This window comes from Vigna angularis, chromosome 1, assembly GCF_016808095.1.
Source record: "Vigna angularis cultivar LongXiaoDou No.4 chromosome 1, ASM1680809v1, whole genome shotgun sequence".
NCBI classification, from domain to species: Eukaryota; Viridiplantae; Streptophyta; class Magnoliopsida; order Fabales; family Fabaceae; genus Vigna; species Vigna angularis.
In genome coordinates this window covers 8,043,565-8,062,979 of record NC_068970.1, presented here as the reverse complement: position 1 = coordinate 8,062,979, position 19,415 = coordinate 8,043,565, and the positions used below count along the sequence as shown (strand labels likewise).

Here is a 19,415-nt window from a genome sequence, read left to right as displayed (position 1 = left end):
AGTAAGCTTATTATAAAAAAAATGTATTTTGTATTTTTTTTATGCTTTTTTTAACTGATAAATAATAATACAAATTTCCTCTTGTTATTATAACTTAATTTGATAAAAAGTATTGAATTATTTAAAATAAAAATTTATATAATAACAAAATTTTGTAATCATATCATGGATTGGGACGTCATGTAGATCTAGGAAATTTGGAGAATAATTAACGTGTTTTGGAAGGTGGATAAGAAAAATCGATTTTGGCTTGTGAATTTATGTCATATGCTTATTATAATAGTTAAAAGCTTCAATCTTCATCATCATAGAGATCATGTAAGTTAACTGAGGTATAAACTTTTAAGAAAAGATGAGGAAATTTTATTGATGAGATGCAATAGTTTGTAATATATATATATATATATATATATATATATATATATATATATATATATATATATATATATATTAATATTGTATATATAAAAGTTTTTTATTTGCTGATTAAATGTTGTACGGTTTTATAGAAGTTGTTCTAATTCAAAGCAATGAGAGAAACGAAGGAAGGACAAATAGGTAAATGAAAGAAAAATACTTAAATACAATTTTAGTTTTTGGTAACATTATTTTTTGTCATTTATTTAGTGTTTTGTTTTCTAGTGTTAGAAAATTTTATTTTTATTTCTCGGTTAAATGGTGCTAGTAATATTAATTATGTGAAAGCAGTAGTTTATTTAATATTGATCACATGTATTTATTTCAATGACATGATTTTTTTTTTAAATTCATACTTTTAGTTCTTTAAATTGGTTAGGGATATTTTTTTTATTCTCGTATTAATTTTTTTTATTTTTTATTTAATGTTAATCAAAAGCAGCCTGAGTGAAATGTTCTTTTAAGATTATATTCCTATTAATTAATCATGTGATGTGATGTTAATGGAAAATTTTAAATCTTACAAAATCATTCTTTATATGGTGGATTAACCAAGAATATATGATCTGAACGTGCAATTTGGTCACGTCACTATGTTTTCATGGAGACATATCACAGGATATAATTGTTCAACCATTTTGGTTTTGTCATGTCCAGTGATTATGGTGTATTATTATAATTATAATTACTATTATTATTATGGGATTAAAAAGATTTTGTTCTAGCTTAAGGTATTTTATTTTATGTCGGTGTCGTGTTTTGGTTGGTAGCTGATAGTTAGGTGGCAACAAGTGAGACCTATTTTTCTGTTAGCCTTCTCTTCATGCTCCTTATCTTTCCTACATGCAGTGGTTATTCAAAAATTAATTATTTTATTTTTGACTTTGAACTCAATTTCTTTAGGAACACACTCATGCTATGATTATAAAGAAAAAAAAAATAGTATCAGACTGTTCATTGAAATAATAAAAACGAATAGAAATGTGTTTCATGTTGTTGAAAATTCCAGGAGACAAAGTCAAATTATAATATATAAATAAAATAAAAATATTATTTTATAAGTTGATTTTGTGAGGTTAAATTATACTTTCTAGTACATTTGATTATGATAAGCATAGCTTAAATTTATTTTAGAACTATATTGAACATGATTGTTGTTTTTTCTTTCATTTTTTTAATTAAGTTTCTAGCTTTCCATAACAAATTGACAATATTATTGCTTCTATTATATGGATCTCTCTCTTGCAAATTTACATATTTGTCACTGTCTATAATTGTAACTTTAAGGTCATGTTTGACTACGTAATCTTGATTTTTGTAGAACATATGTAAATATTATGTCATCATGTATTTTGGTTTACATGCAAAATAGTGAAACAATAATAACACCAATTTATGTTTGCACATTTGGTTTCGCCATTTCTGTTTCTATGTTTCATGTTTTCTTCAATACTTTAGCTGACACATAGGGGAAATAGCTTAAAAAAAACTAAAAGAAGGTTTCAATTAAATTAATGAGATTTAAAAATGAAACTATAAACTTACTATGAGATAAATTTTCCGAAATTTAGTTGAAAAATATTGAAATAAGTTTGTAAAACAGAACATTTTAGTCAAAGGAAACTAATGAAACCAACTTATAGGATAATAATATGATTTGTCAAAGACACTTTTAAACTATATGTGTTTTAATGTAAATGAAGTATACCCAGTTTACAGCACATTTCTTAAGGTAATTAGTAAACAATATTCAATAGTTTTTATTTTTTGAAATAATTGTAACAATGAAGTTTAGGTACATGACAATTGATACAAACTTTTAATCATGTCCCTTGTTATTAATCCAATTATAATCACTGGTTTTATACTGTTATTACATCTTCTAGTGTAGAATTTTAATTAAACTAATTTAGATACCTGTTTGATTTATTATTAAAGACTTAAATATATTGACTATTGAACATGTGAATCAATTAACAAATAATTGTTTCACTTTAGCATATTTGAATATTGTGTTACGTTAAATGAAAATCTTTGTTGTTTTGATAGTTATATCTAATTAATCATATTTTTCAGGTGAAAATTGTGGTGTCGAAAGTAAATTCATATTAATTACCCATCATCATGCCTAAAACATATTTTAATCATAGCCACTTTACATGACACAGTAGTTCTTATATAAAATACAACAGTGTTCATGAGATTTTATGAAACGAGAATAGTTTGTTTTTATACGGTCCAAATATTTTATAAGACCAATTAATATCGCATTTGGTATAATGAGTTTCAGAAGTTAAGATTCTTGTTATAATGAGTTTCATTATTGAAAATTTTAAGAATTTAAAATTCCTGAAAGGAGTTAAACGTAGTGTCCCTAATCAAGAAACTAGATAAAGCAGTATCAACTTTAACCAGATAAAACAATATTAACTTTAATCCCATAATATGTGAAATGTCCAAAAAAAAAGCATTGCTAAAAACAAATGATAAGTGTAAGCTTCTTATACAGGAGGATTTCTTTACAAATCAAACAAAAACACACTACATAAACCATGTATAGTTGTATACACCCTCAACAATTAATATTTGTGCCTCCAAAAGATGCACCAACATTAATGAAGGGCAAGAGTTGCAGAACATCAATGATGTTAATATTCTCCTGTTGATACATAAATCATTAAAAGAAATTAAATATCTATCAAGTCTAAGCAACAGAGCCAAAATATTCTTGCAAGAACTGATAAAGCTCTTCTGCGACCAAAGCAGGATACTCCTCTTGTGGAAGAAGAGCACCTGCTACTTCCACAAACTTGCTCACCCCTTTAGCTCCCTTAAGAGCTTCCATCTCAGCCTTTGATCTCTTAGGAGATCCTTTGGTTGATACAACTAGAACCGGTGTCTTTCCCTCCAGAGCTGCAAAGAGTTCCAGGAACTCCTCCCGGGATGTAACCGGATCTAACTCACCGGTCAGAAATGCCGCCGGCAAGTATCTCGCTCCTTTTCGTTTTGTCAGTGCATATCTGCTTTCCACAATGCCTGGAGTCACATTTTCAGGATTGGCATATACATGGGATTTGTACTGTGATTGGATTGCATTCTCGTTGCTCACCAGCATGTTATACATCATCCACCCGCAGGAGCCTTTAAGGTGCCCCTTAGAAAACCATACCTGTCAGGTTCACGAGGAAGAGACAAAAGATATACATCAGTTATGCTATAAGACAAGGTAAGGTGGCCATGGCATGAATAGCTCTTTGAATATATATCAACGAGAATTATACAGAAATCAAACGAAATTGGTGGAAGATCTTTTAAGAGCCACAGTATATTACATTGTTACCAAGAGCGTGGAGTTATTTTCACCACAGTTGTTAGAGTCGCAGGATTTACAATTTTAATAACCGAAATCCAAAAGATTCTAAAGCCTAACAGTTCATATCGTGAGGTTAAGGTTTGAATCTTAAAATATATGTACGAACCTGTGTGATTTCATATTATCACCCATATGAATCATACGATTCTACAGGTATTTATTACTGCTGCTTATGTTTTCTCCGATTCTCAACAAAAAATAAATGTGAGAAGTTGTATAAGCATAAGTTATCGTATGAAAAAGAACTAAAGGAATACACCTTATTTGATTATTCCATTGCTTTTTCTGTGAAAAGGGGCTTCGCAGCACTCACTCCTTCCCTCCATTGCTCAATTTCTGTTCTTTAAAACAGAGGCCTCAGAGTCACTTATTCTATATAAACCTTATTAGGTTATATCGTTGTTTTGTTTTCATTGTTCCGAAATATTGGCTGTGGTTACTAAGACAAAGACGGGGAAGAACATTGTATGTTTTTTTCAAAAGACACACCACACTAATAAGTTGAATGTCTCTTGTAAACAACGTGGGCTACTGTTCTTGGGAAGAGCTACCGTTTAGTAAGAACATACAAAGAATGACAAGAAACTTTTGAGTGTAATTGCGTACATTACTATAGCAATGTGTTGTGGATATTATTATGTATTAGTTTCTATATCAGTTGATAGTGGGACTTGGTTATGACTTGTGAGATCCATGGTTATAATACAAATTATACCATACAAATTGTTTATTCAAATCCCATTTTAAGATTATTACACTGAGCACCAATGCACCATACATCATTTACACAGTACATTTCAAACTATTCTTAATATGTTGATGAATCATACATTTCAATACAATTTAGAACTCAATGTTTAAAAATTAGCTTGACAATTCACAAACTAAATTTGATACAAACAGATATGATCAAAACCAGCACTGTATCCTTCTACTGCCTCAACAATTGCAAGAAAATTTGCCTGAAGTTAATTATATTACATTCCAGTAAAAAATGTTTAAGTTTGGTGACTTAAATTTGTTTTCCTCTCTAGAAACCAGAAAGAAATGTTAAAATCAGCAGCAAGGAAAAAGTACGTACACTCAAAAAGAGAGCATCAAAGTACCTTGTTTCCATGCTGGAATCTCGACCAAACACAATAGGAAGGGGACCAGCCCAAGTTGGTGCAACAGCAGCTATTGCTTTGGGCTTCACCAGGCCCTTTTTTGCAGCACGGGCCACTATAGATGCAGCATGCCCTCCGCCAAAAATTATCAGATCATTTTCTAGTTTAACATGAATTGTGTTAGTGAAGAACATTAATCAATAATACAAAGGCAGGTCATATTCAACTGCTCATACAAACAGATACACAATCTAGAAAAAATCATTTCAACAGAAGACAATTAATAGGTAAACAGAGATATATTTGACCCCACAATTCACAAATGCATCATAGGAGATACAGATAATAAAAGAAGAAGCATGGTACCACGAGAACATCTACTCAATGAAAAAAATATTTCCTAGCTCCAGAGTAAAAAGCTTGTTCTCATAAAGCATAAAAGAGTGAAACAAATACTCTCCCAACAGCCTTAATCATCCAAATTTGCCAATAAAAAAATAATAACGCCAAAAGCCTTGGTTAGGAATTATATCTTCAAAAATCAACATAAAGAATAACTTAACAAAACTTGTCAAATATAAAATCCAATGCACTGACAGTAGATTTCTCATATCCAACAATTACAGGGGGGAACCAAAGCCTAGTAAGTAGGTCAGAAATTACATCTTAAAAACTAAAAAATAGAAGAATAGCTTAGCAAAGTTTCTCATAAACGTAATCCAATGCAGTAAATTTGATAATTAAATTTATTCTCTACACTAAAGTAAAAAATTATGCGTAAATAACAAACTGAAACTGCCCAAAACAAAGTAAATCAAAAAATTAATAATAAGTAAATATTATCAAAAAGAGATAAATGAAAACTGCAAGCCCAGATTTCATAAATAGAAAGATTAATCTAACGTTAACTGTTAAATGAAAATTATTAAAAAATAGAATGCCTACCTGGTTGTTTTATGGGACTATTTGGTGAATTGATAAAATCAACAAGAAATTTTTCTAAGACATCAGCATTGTAATCCATCTTTGGCCGATCAGAATAACCCAGGCCAGGCCAATCAACAATAGTTGCCCGCCAATTGGCATTGCCATTACGCTGAACAATGTCTCCAGCCACTAATCTCCATTCCTCAACAGTGCTAACATCAGAAATGGTTGGCATCATCAAGATATTTTGCGAAGGCTCCGGGCTCTCCTTTACATGTTCCTCATAATAAATGTTTATAAGATTGTCCTTGAATTTCCATTGCCAATTACTAGTCTGATGGAAAAAAGAAAAAACCAATATGAGTGAGGCAACAGAAATGATTGCAAATTCTGACATGGCTTTGATGTTTTCTCTCAATTAAAAAAGCATCCAAATTCCGAGTTTCAATTGTTAAATATCCAATGAAAAGATAATTGCTTCTATAAGCCAACGAAGAAAAATCAATAGAATGTTTATTACATTAACGACATAACGGACTTCTGAATTTCAGATAAACGTAAGTCTTGAAATCTTAGTAAAACACTAGACTAAACAACATTTAAAGTAATATCTATCACTATAGTTTCTTACTTACCTTCTAAATAGTGAAAGTGTGTGTTGTTAAATGGGTGAAAATTATCTTCCACGAATTCAGTACAATAATTTAACAAAACCGAGAAAGTAATTTGGAAAGCACAAGTAGTAAAATGAAATAACGCCATTAACAGTTAGAGGGGGAAGTTATTCTGACCTTCAAAGGGGAGGATTTGTCGTTGGCAGAGACATTAGAATAATCGAGAGTAGTAGAAGCCCGAATTTTTAAGGGGCTAAGGAATCTGACAGAGTGAGGGTAAAAGGGTACACGAATTTTGGCGTAAAGGTTAAATTTTGGAGATGAGGGAGGCATAAATGTTGCGTAGAGAGCCATTGGAGAATGCAGCAGAGCTTCGATGGATAGTGGTGAAAGCTTAACCTGGAAAATTGAAGACCTAAAGTTTAAGGACCCAGCAGAAAATGCTGACCATGGAGTCGTTGAGATTTTTGGTTGGTGATGGTAAAATCAGAAATCAAAACTCTGCTTACAGGAGTTGTATCCAATAGTTGTCCATAATTGTAAGAAAAATATGTCAAAAAAAAAAATCACAATCTCCACGTATTTTGTAAAATAATAATATTGTTACAGTATTTTTTAAAAAATAAAAAATTTATTAAAATAGTCCACTATAACATTTAAACTATTAAAAAATGGCATGACTTTTATATTTTTTAATTTATCTCAATATTATTCTTTCAAGATCGATGTGTGTATATAATAATTGATTTCTAAATAAACTCATTTTTGACATAAAATTTTATTAAAATAGAAAAAATAAATAAAAGAATACGAAAAATCACATTAAATTTATTATAAAAATTATATTTCAAAAAACATAAATAAATTATATCTGTGAACAAAAATTAAATAAATATATTAAAATAAAATATCAAACTTTTAATAAAAGTCAAATTAATTAATTTATTGGTACAATAATTTTTTCATAAAAAAGTTTAACTTATTAGAGAGTTCGTGTCAATGAAACTGAATGTTTTCGGATAGATTATAATAAGCAAATACATTTTATGGAAAAACTTATTAAAATATATTTCAACTTATTTTAATAAATTTGCACGCAAACATGTAAGTAAACTTATTTGTTTTATTAAATTATATTGTATTTGGATAAATAATACATTTAAGTAGTTCAATAAGTCAATATCTTATATTACGGGGTAATTAAGATGAGCTAAAAATGCTTATGGACATCATAAGGTACTCTAATAAATAAATAAATAAAGTTTAGTGTATGTGGAAAAGGATAACATAACTGTTTCTATCTATACCATTCCAAGGTTTTGCTGTATTACACGTTTTCTAAAAATTCTAAAACTATCTTTGTTTTTTTAACGAATTTTAAATTCTTTTCAACGAATTTTAAAATTTGTTAAAAAAAAGTATTTTTGAAATCTTAGGCTTTGTTCTTTTTGGTGTATTTGGGAGAGATGATTTGGGGGAGATGATTTGAATGGATTTGAGTAGATTTGAGGGTAATTTTTTAGTTGTTTTTTTTAGTGGATTTGTGGATAATTGAGAGTGGATTTGGAAGTAAAGTTTGTGAGAATTAGTGTAGGATTTGATTGATGTGATAGATTTAAAAAACAAATTAATTGATAAAAATTAAAAATTACCAAAATGCCCCTAGTTATTAAAGTAATATAAAATGTTATTTATTAATGTTATATTTAATTGTAAAAATGTTTATAAGAGAAAAAATAAAAATTAATTTTTAAAATGTAAAAAAATGATAATTTAGTATATTGAAATAATAATAATAATAATAACTATTATTATTAATAACATTATTATTTTTATTATTATTAATATTAATATTATCATCATCGTTATTATTATTATTATAAAGAGAGAGAAAATTATGATTATAATATTATTATTAATATTATTAATTATTATCATTATTATTAATTATTATCATTATTATTAATTATTATCATTACTATTATTAATTATTATTATTATTAATTATTATTATTATTAGTTATTATTTTTGTTTCTTGGTTGAAGATGTAATACATTCACACAGTGGTAATAAAATACATTCACATAATGGTAAGTGCAAGGAACTAAAAAGACATTTGATTATAAATCATCTTAAATCTTTGCATAGTATCGATGATTGAAAAAATAGCTGATCCCGCAAATATTTCCTTTCAATCGCTCGCAATTCTTTTAAAGCGAACATGAAATATTTTCTAAATCTGCACTTTCCTTTACTCGTGAATAGTGAGTTCATCTCTAGCGAACAGACGGTTAAAGATTATCAAAATGCTCCTAGTTATTAAAGTAATATAAAATAATATTTGTTAATGTTATATTTAATTGTAAAAATGTTTATAATAAAAAAAATGATAATTTAGTAAATTGAATATAAAAAATACTTTAAAGTTTATAAATATAATTTTAAAGAAAATTAATAAAATACTTTTTGATAAAAATAATTTTAAATAATAGAATAAAATAAAATAATTAAAAGAATATTCTTTTAGAAAATTATTATTTTTTCTTTAAATATTATTTTTGTTTAAATAGTGAATTTTAAGAATATAATTTAACCGTGGTATAATTATTATTATTATTATTTATTACTAATTAAAACATATTAGTTACGTTTTTGGATTACAGGGGTTACGTTTTCACATGAAATAGAATATTTTTAATTTGAAATTGATTATAGTATAATTACATTTATTATCAAAGTTGGAATTATGAAATTATAGGAGGGTAGAAAGGATATTTCCTGTGAAATCCCTTCAAATCTGAGCACATAAGCGATGATAAGAAAAATTATGTATCCCGCAAATCAGCTCTTTACGTTGCTTCCAAATCCTCAGAAACGGATAGGATTTAACTTCTAATCCGTCTGTGCAATTCCTCGTGAACAGAAATTTAGGTTCAAGCTAACACAGCATTAAAGTATAGAGAGAAAATTAAAGAGGTGTGGGAAGAAAACTCAAACATAAGTTTTTAAAAGACTTATTTAGAGAGTTTTAAAAGACTTATTTAGAGAGTGTTGCTTCCTACATTACCAAATCTTTCCTGCATCATCTCATATTTAATTTGCTCTTCTAATGAAATAGATGTCGACATCCATTTCACCTTCAACGAATGTTAACATCCGTTTCATCTTTGATATCCAACGGATGTGACCACATTTATAAACTAAAAACTTAAAAAAATAAATAAAGAATTAACTCTGTTTAACTAATTATATAAAAATATTATAATAATCAATTAAATAATAATATATAAATTAAATTAATACTAATTATTATCATTTAAAAAAATCGTTAATTTATATATAATTATGTAATAAATTGAAAATAAAATTAAATAATATTTATATATTAATTTAAAATATAATAAATTAATAAACTAAAAAACAACTTATGGATATCGCCACATCCGATGTGTCACATTCGTTTAATTAATAATATGAAAAATATTATAATAATTAATTAAATAATAATATATAAATTAAATTAATAATACTTATTTTATTAAATAAAATAAAAATAATTTATATATAATTATATAATAAATTTAAAATAAAATAAAATAATATTTATATATTAATTTAAAATATAATAAATAAATAAACTTAAAAAAAAATCTACAGATGTGACGGATGTGACACATCCGTTTAATTAATAATGTGAAAATATTATAATAATTAATTAAATAATAATATATAAATTAAATTAATAATAATTATTTTATTAAATAAAATAAAATTAATTTATATATGATTATGTAATAAATTTAAAAGAAAATTAAATAATATTTATATATTAATTTTAAATATAATAAATTAATAAACAAAAAAAAACCTTAACATGTGGCACGTCCGTTTAACCAATTATATAAAAAATATTAAATTAATAAACGAAAAATTAAAACAAAAAACTTGAACAGATATAGCGAAATTCGTTGAAGAAAAAATGTGATGGTGTAGGATATTTTAAAATATAAATGATAGTTTTGAAATTTTTAGAAAATGTGATGGTGCAGGAAACAATGTGGGGTGGTGTAGAAAGTAACCTCTTATCTAAATTATTCACCCAAACTAGACCATTAGTATTGGGTGCTTATTTATGCACTCATTATTTTCTTCCTGCACCCCATTTTTTTAAATTGCAAAATTAACCTTTGATGTTTGTGTGTTTCGGATTATGAAATCCAGTGTTAGTTTACTGGAGATTTGAACCGGACTTCGTGTTCCATTCGTGATTAAAATCAAATTATGAAATTCGATGTTAGTTTTTTTTGTTTAATGTTTACCGAATTAAGTGTTACATGTAATATGAGAAATGAGCAATTCAGTTTGGATAAATTGCGTATGAGTGCAGCACAATGGTCCTTACCCGAATCCTGTAATTCGAGTAAGCATAAATGTCTTCTTCCAGGATCCTCATTAACATAGAACTCAACAATATCATGCTCACAAACCCCACCATTATGGGAATACCATGACAGCAAACCCCCTATCACCCAAAGAAAAATTGAAGACTTGAAAAGAATTTGAAAAGAATTAGCTCACAATATCATGCTCACAATCCATGCATGTGAAATCTAATTTATTTTAATAATAAGTATGATTCAATGAGTGAACTATTTGGGAACAATTTGAAAAGAATTAGCGTACATTTATGCGGTGAAGTGATTTCTTGGTGAGTATTACTTGAAATATTGAATTTTCTATTTTAAGTAAAAAAAAATTCCTAGATAATCTTATACAAACGAAAGTTAGTAAACATCATTTGACTGAAGTATTTGTGTGTATGTGAAATGGAACTTGTTGGTTCACAAATGGGACCCCAGTTGGAGATTTTGTCGCCCAAATCCACAAGAGTGTTTCTGAGCCATTGTGGATGGAACTCTATGTTGGTTGGCCACTAGATGCTGAGCAAGCATATAATGTGAAGATGTTGGTGGAGGAAATGGGTGTGGCTGTAGAGCTCACTCGAACTGTGGAAAACCACCATTACTAGAGAGTACGTTCGAAGGTTATAGAATTAGTGATGAACCAAGATTAGTGAACCGAATTATGAAATCCGTTGTGTGAACCAAAATTGTGAAAACTAATGTGTGTCTGCTAAATCCAGTTGGTTCAAATCATGTGTACTGGATTTTAAAATTCAATTGGATCATGGATTTTAAAATTCAATTGGATCATGGAACTAGCTTTAGCTTTTGATATTAGGTGTGTTATTAAAAGATCTTGTTAACAACGTGGAATTATGAAATCTAGTTAATATTAAGTTTATCGAGAAGGAATTCATTAAAAAGATACAACATTAATAATATATAAATTCAATCACATAAAAAAATTGATATCACTCTCAATCCAAAATCTTAGATATTTAATTAATAAGTCTTAATTAACTAATAATATTTTACTTTTTCATTTTTATTAAATGTGAAACTTAGACTCGTACTTAGTTTTTCTTACCATTAACACCATCAAATCCGAACACACAAAACGGGTTTTAAAATTAAAAAGAAAACATCGGATTACATAATTTGGTGCATGTTTTGATTCAACTCAACCACCCACCCCACACCAAGGGTTTGGCTTGCACGAAGAAGAGAATACAAATAATATATATTCAATTATTTAATATATAATTTGTAGGAGCAAAATGGAAAGGACAAGAAAAGTTGGGGATGCAGGAAGAAACTCCCTTATTATTTGCAGTTTTTCAGTTTATGCTAGTCTATGTCTCCTGCACCGTATTTGAAATCACGAAATAGTAAGAAGAAAATAAAATAGGTAGAAAAAGATGTGAGTTATGAAGAAAAAAGAAAGACTCTTATGAAGCATATTAGCATTATATTTGCTCCGTCTGGCTCATTGGTTTGTAAATGTAGAATGCAAGGCTGCTTCCATAACTCGTGGTGAAGTAATGATATATATTGTGTTGGGCCCTTTCTTATCCACAATTTCTTTTAAAGAACAAAAACAAAATATTAATTAGTCGATGGCTTTATTTTTGCTTCCATCAACGAACACTTACAGCTAATAACCATATAGTATAAAGATAGTCAAAACAGGTTTTTTCTTCTTGCAACAAAAGATTTTTCATACAGAGGACTAATTAAACCCAATCAGCATTCTTAAAAACCTAACTATTTACCAACTGTGTCAAACTTTGTCGGTAATGGATGATTCGATTATGTCAATACAACCATAAGCGCCAACCAAAAGGACAAAAAAAGATATTAAGCATAATCACCAGCCATTAAAAAGAATTTTACCAAATTCATATGGAGAGGAACACTCTTATTATCTCGTCTTCTTGCATTTGATGCATTAAGGGTGCCATGGGACTATATTCACAAAGCCGATGCAATGAACTGAGCCAACATCTTTCCATTTAAAATGTTACTACCAAAGCTACAACTAGTCTCTCCCAACAAGAGACCGTTCGATCCGCCATAGTCACCAAGAGACCAAGTTCTGCTACTACAACAACTGCCTAGCTACTTCAGCAAAGAATTGTCATTGATAATGGACCTGGCACTGTTCTCTGTTATATTCTATCCACAATCATTGCCACTGAACTCCAATTCCCATGACCTGTTGGAGAGACCATTTGATGTTCCCGTCAAATTTTGGTTTGAGGTAGGTGCACGGGAACAAGGAGCAAGGGTATGGCTATCATTATCATAATAAAGAATTGATGTTGCCGGAAAATCCAAGTGGCATGCTATTTGGGAGGCCCTAAGCAGCTTGTTCATCAACGGATTGAAACATTCCATGTTTATTTGTCTCCGTGAGGGTAAAGTGATGTTTTGACAATTATTTTTGTTGTTACCGTAATCGTTGTATTCTGAATAACTCAATTAAGCGCTGCTCCTCACTAGTTTGTATGGCTTTTGTTGATTCATCCTTTTCACTTGTCTCTTTTTGTCTTCCAACAGGTGTCTTGTACTCTAGAGGAATGATGGTAGAAAAAACAGTAGTTATTGGCTTTCTTCTCATTTAATGGGCATTAACCATTTCACCATACTTCTCCAGTAAGGGCGGAAAAACCACTAGACAGAATAGCTAGATGCTTCTCTAGTAGCCATTATATTAGACCAACATGCCTCACACATCATGTACGCCAAATTGCTGTCATGTCATCAGCATTGAGCTATCTAGATCAGCCAATTTGGAGAAAATCAAGAAATTGTGTATTTTCCTCATAAACAAAGCCAGTCAAGATAAGCTACTTGATCAATCACCTGTCACCAGTAATCTCTGCAAGAACAGAATCCATCTTTGAACGAGTGGAAGCGGCTTCTATCTCTCACTACGATTTCTACTCCATAAATTTTAGAAATCAGCTTCATCACGGTATGGCAGTCCCCACAAACCCTAAGATTCTTCACAATTCTTAAAATCCTTCCTTTGGGAAGTTTTGCTATTCCAAAAGCTGCAGCAAGCTTCTCACTGTGCTTAGAAACTGAATCTTCTTTTTCTTCCTCTTCAATGTCATGCAGAACAATCCTTAGCTGTGGCGCATAACCTGCTTCTACTCTGAGTCTCAACATTATTTCCCTCAGTTTTTCATGAGCCTCTTTTGTGACCTCATTAGGTTTTTCACCTGCCACAAAACAATAGATGACCTTGTCAATTTCTATCATGCTCCAACCAGGAGCTTTTTTCATGCTATGCTCAGTCATGATTCTTCTGATGCTGGCAACATCCTTCCATTTCCCTGCAACGGCATAAACATTTGAGAGTAGTACATGGTCACCAGAGTTGTCTGGGTCCATTTCAGCCAGCCTTGCTTTCACAAGCTCTGCCAATTCAATATTACCATGAATGCTACAAGCCCCAAGGAGTGTCCTCCAAATGATAGCATTAGGAGAAACTGGCATTTCACATATAAATTCATAGGCCTTATGCAACCTAGCAGCTCGACCGTACAGATCAACCATGCAACCATAATGCTCAATGGCAGGTTCAATACCGTACACATTCTTCATCTTAGAAAAAAAACCATACCCTTCCTCAACCAAGCCACTATGGCTACAAGCATATAGTAGTGATATAAAAGTAATACCATCTGGCCTAACTCCAGTCTCTTCCATCTCATGGAAAAGCTGTATTGCCTCTTCTCCATAACCATGCATAGCAAGCCCTGCTATTATCGATGTCCAAGAAACAATGCTCCTTGCCACTGGCATATTCTGAAAAACCAACCTAGCCATAGCTACATTCCCACACTTGGAGTAGGTATCTATGAGAGCATTATTCACAGAACCAACATAAAGAAACCCAGCTTTCTCCAGAAACCCATGTAAAATCTTCCCAAACTCAAACGCCCCAGCCTGTGCACAAGCAGACAGCACCCCAGTGAGGCTCACTTCATTTGTCCCAATTCCCTCGCCCAGCAACTCCCTGAAAAACCCAAAAGCCTCGTCAAAACAACCATTATGAGCAAACCCAATAATCATAGTGCTCCAAGAAACCTCATCTCTAAGAGGCATATCACAAAAAACTCTCCTCGCCAACCCAAGCTCACCTGCCTTGGCATAACCAGCAAGCATGGCATTCCACGAGGTCAAATTCCGAACAGGCATTCGCCCAAACACGTCCCCTGCGCCTTCCACGTCACCACACCTGAAAGCCGCAGTGACAGCAGCGTTCCATGCGACGACGTTTGGTTCATACATTTCATCGAACACTCGTCGCGCGGAGAGGGAGTCCCCGCATTCAGCGTACATGCTGATCAACGTTGTCCCAACGAAGATATGGGTGTCAAAGCCGTGGTGAAAAGCTTGAGAATGCAGCTGAATGCCGGGCCTAAGTTGGCGAGAGTCGGCGACCCCTTTGAGGACGAAGGCGAAAGAGAAGCTGTCGGGGGAGAGGGTGGGTTGGCGACGCAGTTGGATGAATGGGTGGAGGGAAAGGAGAGGGGTTTGGGAGAAAGAGAGTCCGCGAATGAGGGTATTGTGCATGAAGGTGTCAGGATTGGGGAAGTGGTGGAAGAGCCTGAGAGAGTAATGGAGAGCATCGGAGATGGAAACGGCACAGTGAAGGAGGAGTTTGCCAAACACAAAGGGGTCTGCGTGAAGACCGGTTTTCACGATGTGACAGTGGATTTGCTTCGTGGATTTCAGGTTTCTGCACTTGCTAAGCAGACGAACAACCCATCCTTCTTCCATTCCCTCCCCCAACATTCAAGCCGCTAAAACTTAACTCTGTATATTCTTGAACATCAGTGTGATCTTCAGCAACCCCAAAGTAAATTTAATATCATATCAGAACATCTTTCCTTCATTTTTTTAGCCACGTCTATTTTTCAATCTTGGATGTTTCACATTTTCATTATGACATTTGTGATGTTGTTTTCTTTATCTATCCAATTTGAATAAAAGTTTATTAATTAAATATAATATTTTATTATTGAAAAATATTGCAAAATAAAGGTAAAAGAAAAAAAAATGGATGCGAAATGATAATTTTTCTTAACATTGACTCATTCTGTTGTAGGAGCAGTAAAACTCTCAATTCGTTCTGAATATATTTTTAACAAAGTAAAATAGGTTATCTGAATCGTTTAATCATGCTTCATTTTAATAAAATTATATAGCATTATTAAATTATATTATTTAAGTAATAATTCATAAAATATATGAAAAATATAAAAGTAATAAGTGAAAATACTTTTTTCATCATGTCAATGCCTAATTTCGTCCGGATAAATAAAATTCATCGTAAAAAAAAAAAAGAAAAACAAAGAATAAAAAAAATATATTATGACCCAAAATAATCCCACACTTTTTTTACTTCCTCACCACCCCTTTTCTCTTATTACACCCCACTCTCAACATCACCATCCACCTCATCCTCTATATTACATTTCACATCATCTATCTTTTTTCTTTTACTTTTTCCACCTCATTTCCTTATTAATTTTTATATACCAACTTTTTTAATTATTCCACTTACATTTTTTAATTATATCTTCTCCACCAACATATTTTATAATTTTCTTCATCCATTTTCTCCATCCACTTTTCCACCCCACTTTTATATTAATTTCTCTTATTTATTCCATCAACTTTTCTAAATTATATTTTATCCACCAACTTTATTTTATTATTTCTTTCATCTATTTTCTTCCTCTACTCTCTCCACTCACATTTTATATTATTTTTCTTTACCAACTTTCTCCACATAATTTCCTCATTAACATTTTTTATTATTTCCTCCATCCACTTTCTTCACCACCTTCTCCACCAACATATTTTATAATTTTCTTCATCCATTTTCTTCATCTACTTTCCGATCCCCACTTTTATATTAATTTCTCTTACTAACTTTTATTTATTCCATCACTTTCATAAATTATATTTTATCCACCACCTTCTCCACCAACTTTATTTTATTATTTCTTTCATCTATTTTCTTCCTCTACTCTCTCCACTCATATTTTATATTATTTTTCTTTACCAACTTTCTCCACATAATTTCCTCATTAACATTTTTTATTATTTCCTCCATCCACTTTCTTCACCTAATTTCTCCACCCACTTTTTATATTATTTCTTTCACTTATTTTCCACACCAACTTTTACTATTTACTTTTTTTTATTATATTTCATTTCATCTAATTTTTCCACCCACTTATTATATTACTTTTCTTCATCAACTTTCTCCATCCATATCTCTATAAATACCCACATTCTCTTCACTCCATTTTTACACACACACACACACAAAATTACATAATATTCATCTCTTCTCTCAAAATCTCTTCATTCCATCCCAAAACTCTACTTCATTTTTCTCTCACATTTTACTATTTCCTAATCCCTCTATACATAGTAAATCTCATACCACATTTCTACTATAAATTCATCTTCTTCACCATCAATCTATCTCTTCTCATAACTTATTACAAGCAAAGTCTTGCTTCATCATTCAAATCTTCAACAAGGTACACATTTTCTTTTCATTCTATTTATATGCATTTTGATCATTTTTTTAGTTTATAAATTTATCCTGTTTTCTACCACAATTTTTTATCCTATGCTTTTTCATATTTTTATGTCATAGATATTTCAAAGAAAAATAAAAAAATATATAAAACTTTAAAAAACATGTAATTATATAAATATCGGTATGAGTATTCGTGCGATCGTATGCATCAGTCTAGTACTCATTACCCAAAATATAAAATAAACAAAAAAGTCGTATGAGTACTCGTGCGATCGTACGCATCAACCTAGTGTTCATTACGCAAAAGAATAAAAAATAAGAAAAAACCGTGTGAGTGCTCGTGCGATCGTACGCATCAGCCTAGTGCTCATTACGCAAAAATCTAAATATTACATCAAAATACCAGAAAATATTTTAAAGGTTAAGCATATGTGTGATCGCTCGCATCGTCCTTGTGCTAAAAACCTTTTCTCTTTCTTTTATAAAAAAATATATACTAAAAAATGTTTTAAAGGTTAAGCACATGTGTGATCGCTCGCATCGTCCTTGTGCTAAAAAACCTTTTCACCTTCTTTTTCTCAAAAAATACCAAAAAATATAAAATCTTCAAAAAACTAAAAACATCAACACTTTCAAGCAAACAAAGAATTTCTTAGCCAGAACTACGTGATCCTTGATTCTCCATCAAAAGTGGAGATACGTAGGAGTAAGGCTAGTCCTTGTCAGGTTCATTTCCCCAAAAATCCAAATTTATCCATAATCATTTTCCAAACAAATTTTCTAAACAATTTCTCAAACAAGCTTTCCAATTTCTAAAAGAACTACGTAACCCTGAAAAATATATTTTGTTTCTTTAGAATTTTATTTTAGGGGATAGTTAAACATTTTGAAAACCACATCATATTCGCGTATTTAGTTAAAGGTACTGCCTTAGGGCAGGCGTTGTAGGGTGCTAATACCTTCCCTACACGTAATCGACTCCCAAACTTAGAATCTCATTTTCGTAGACCATGTCTTATCATTTTAAGGTTTTTCCATAGTTTTCTAGAATAAACTATGGTGGCGACTCCAAATCTCTTTTCTAAAACCCGTTTCGTTCTTTTTTGGGTCGTCGTCCCGTCACGATTCCGGTTGCGACACATTATTAATTTAAGATAAAATTATAAATAAACATTGATTATAATCTCTATAAACTTGATAGATAACATGTATACTTAAAATAAGTAATTAAAAGAGAGTTCCTATAATACTATTAACTAAATTCTCTAACAAAGACAAATATAAAAAATTTGATAACATTTCACTCTTGTATGAGGATAAAACAATATACAGTGTATATAAATAAATTATTTTTTAAAAACAATAACCAAACATTTCTTAAATAGAATCGCTAAAAATATTTATGTGAGAAAAATCAGATTGCATATTTTTCTAGTGTAATTTTTTTCATTAGTTTAAATTTTTTATAGATTTATAAGAAAATGTCATAATAATTTGTAAGACTACCCCATTTCTTTTTGTAATTTTAATGTTTTTTTTATAGAAAAAATAAGCGTGTGCACCTAAAAAATAAAAATTACAAGAAAAAAATCCAACAAGCAATTCCTTATAATTCAAATAGAAAAACCCAAAACACTTCTAATAAATAATAAAATCTTCCATCCATTTAGGAGAATGTGTCTTAGAAAATTTAGCATGAAATTTAGAAAATACGTAATAGAGCTGACAGCAAAAGTGCACTTAGAAAAAGTTAGCATAAAATTGGTTACAACATTTTAACTTGATATACATATTTTATTATTAATTTATTATTTATTTATTATTATATTAATATAATCTAAATCCAATAAATAATAACATGCTAATATCAAGATATTGTAAAAAATATATATTAACATAGCATTGAAAATATCATAATAATTTGTAGGTTGAATATGTCTTTGGATCATCATATTTGTTCGCGAATCTCAACTAGGTCTTCGCTTTTTTTTTGTCCCAAT

At 30.1% G+C, this 19,415-nt stretch overlaps 2 protein-coding genes across 2 annotated transcripts; both read right to left on the bottom strand.

Annotated features, from left to right (window-relative positions):
- Positions 1 to 2,818: 2,818 nt before the first annotated feature.
- LOC108324351 (uncharacterized) lies at positions 2,819 to 6,940 on the bottom strand. Its single transcript, XM_017557296.2, is given in 5 exon segments — positions 2,819 to 3,552; positions 3,555 to 3,586; positions 4,897 to 5,056; positions 5,842 to 6,157; positions 6,615 to 6,940. Coding segments are annotated over 5 exon segments (1,116 nt in total). The 5' UTR covers positions 6,792 to 6,940; the 3' UTR covers positions 2,819 to 3,121.
- A 5,829-nt stretch (positions 6,941 to 12,769) lies between these two features.
- On the bottom strand, positions 12,770 to 15,776 carry LOC108324485 (pentatricopeptide repeat-containing protein At1g74630). The gene is made up of 2 exons (XM_017557435.2): positions 13,707 to 15,776; positions 12,770 to 13,619 (listed from the first exon to the last, which is right to left on the bottom strand). Exon 1 carries the CDS (start codon positions 15,648 to 15,650, stop codon positions 13,710 to 13,712), a length of 1,941 nt encoding a protein of 646 aa, XP_017412924.1. The 5' UTR covers positions 15,651 to 15,776; the 3' UTR covers positions 12,770 to 13,619; positions 13,707 to 13,709.
- Positions 15,777 to 19,415: the final 3,639 nt, after the last annotated feature.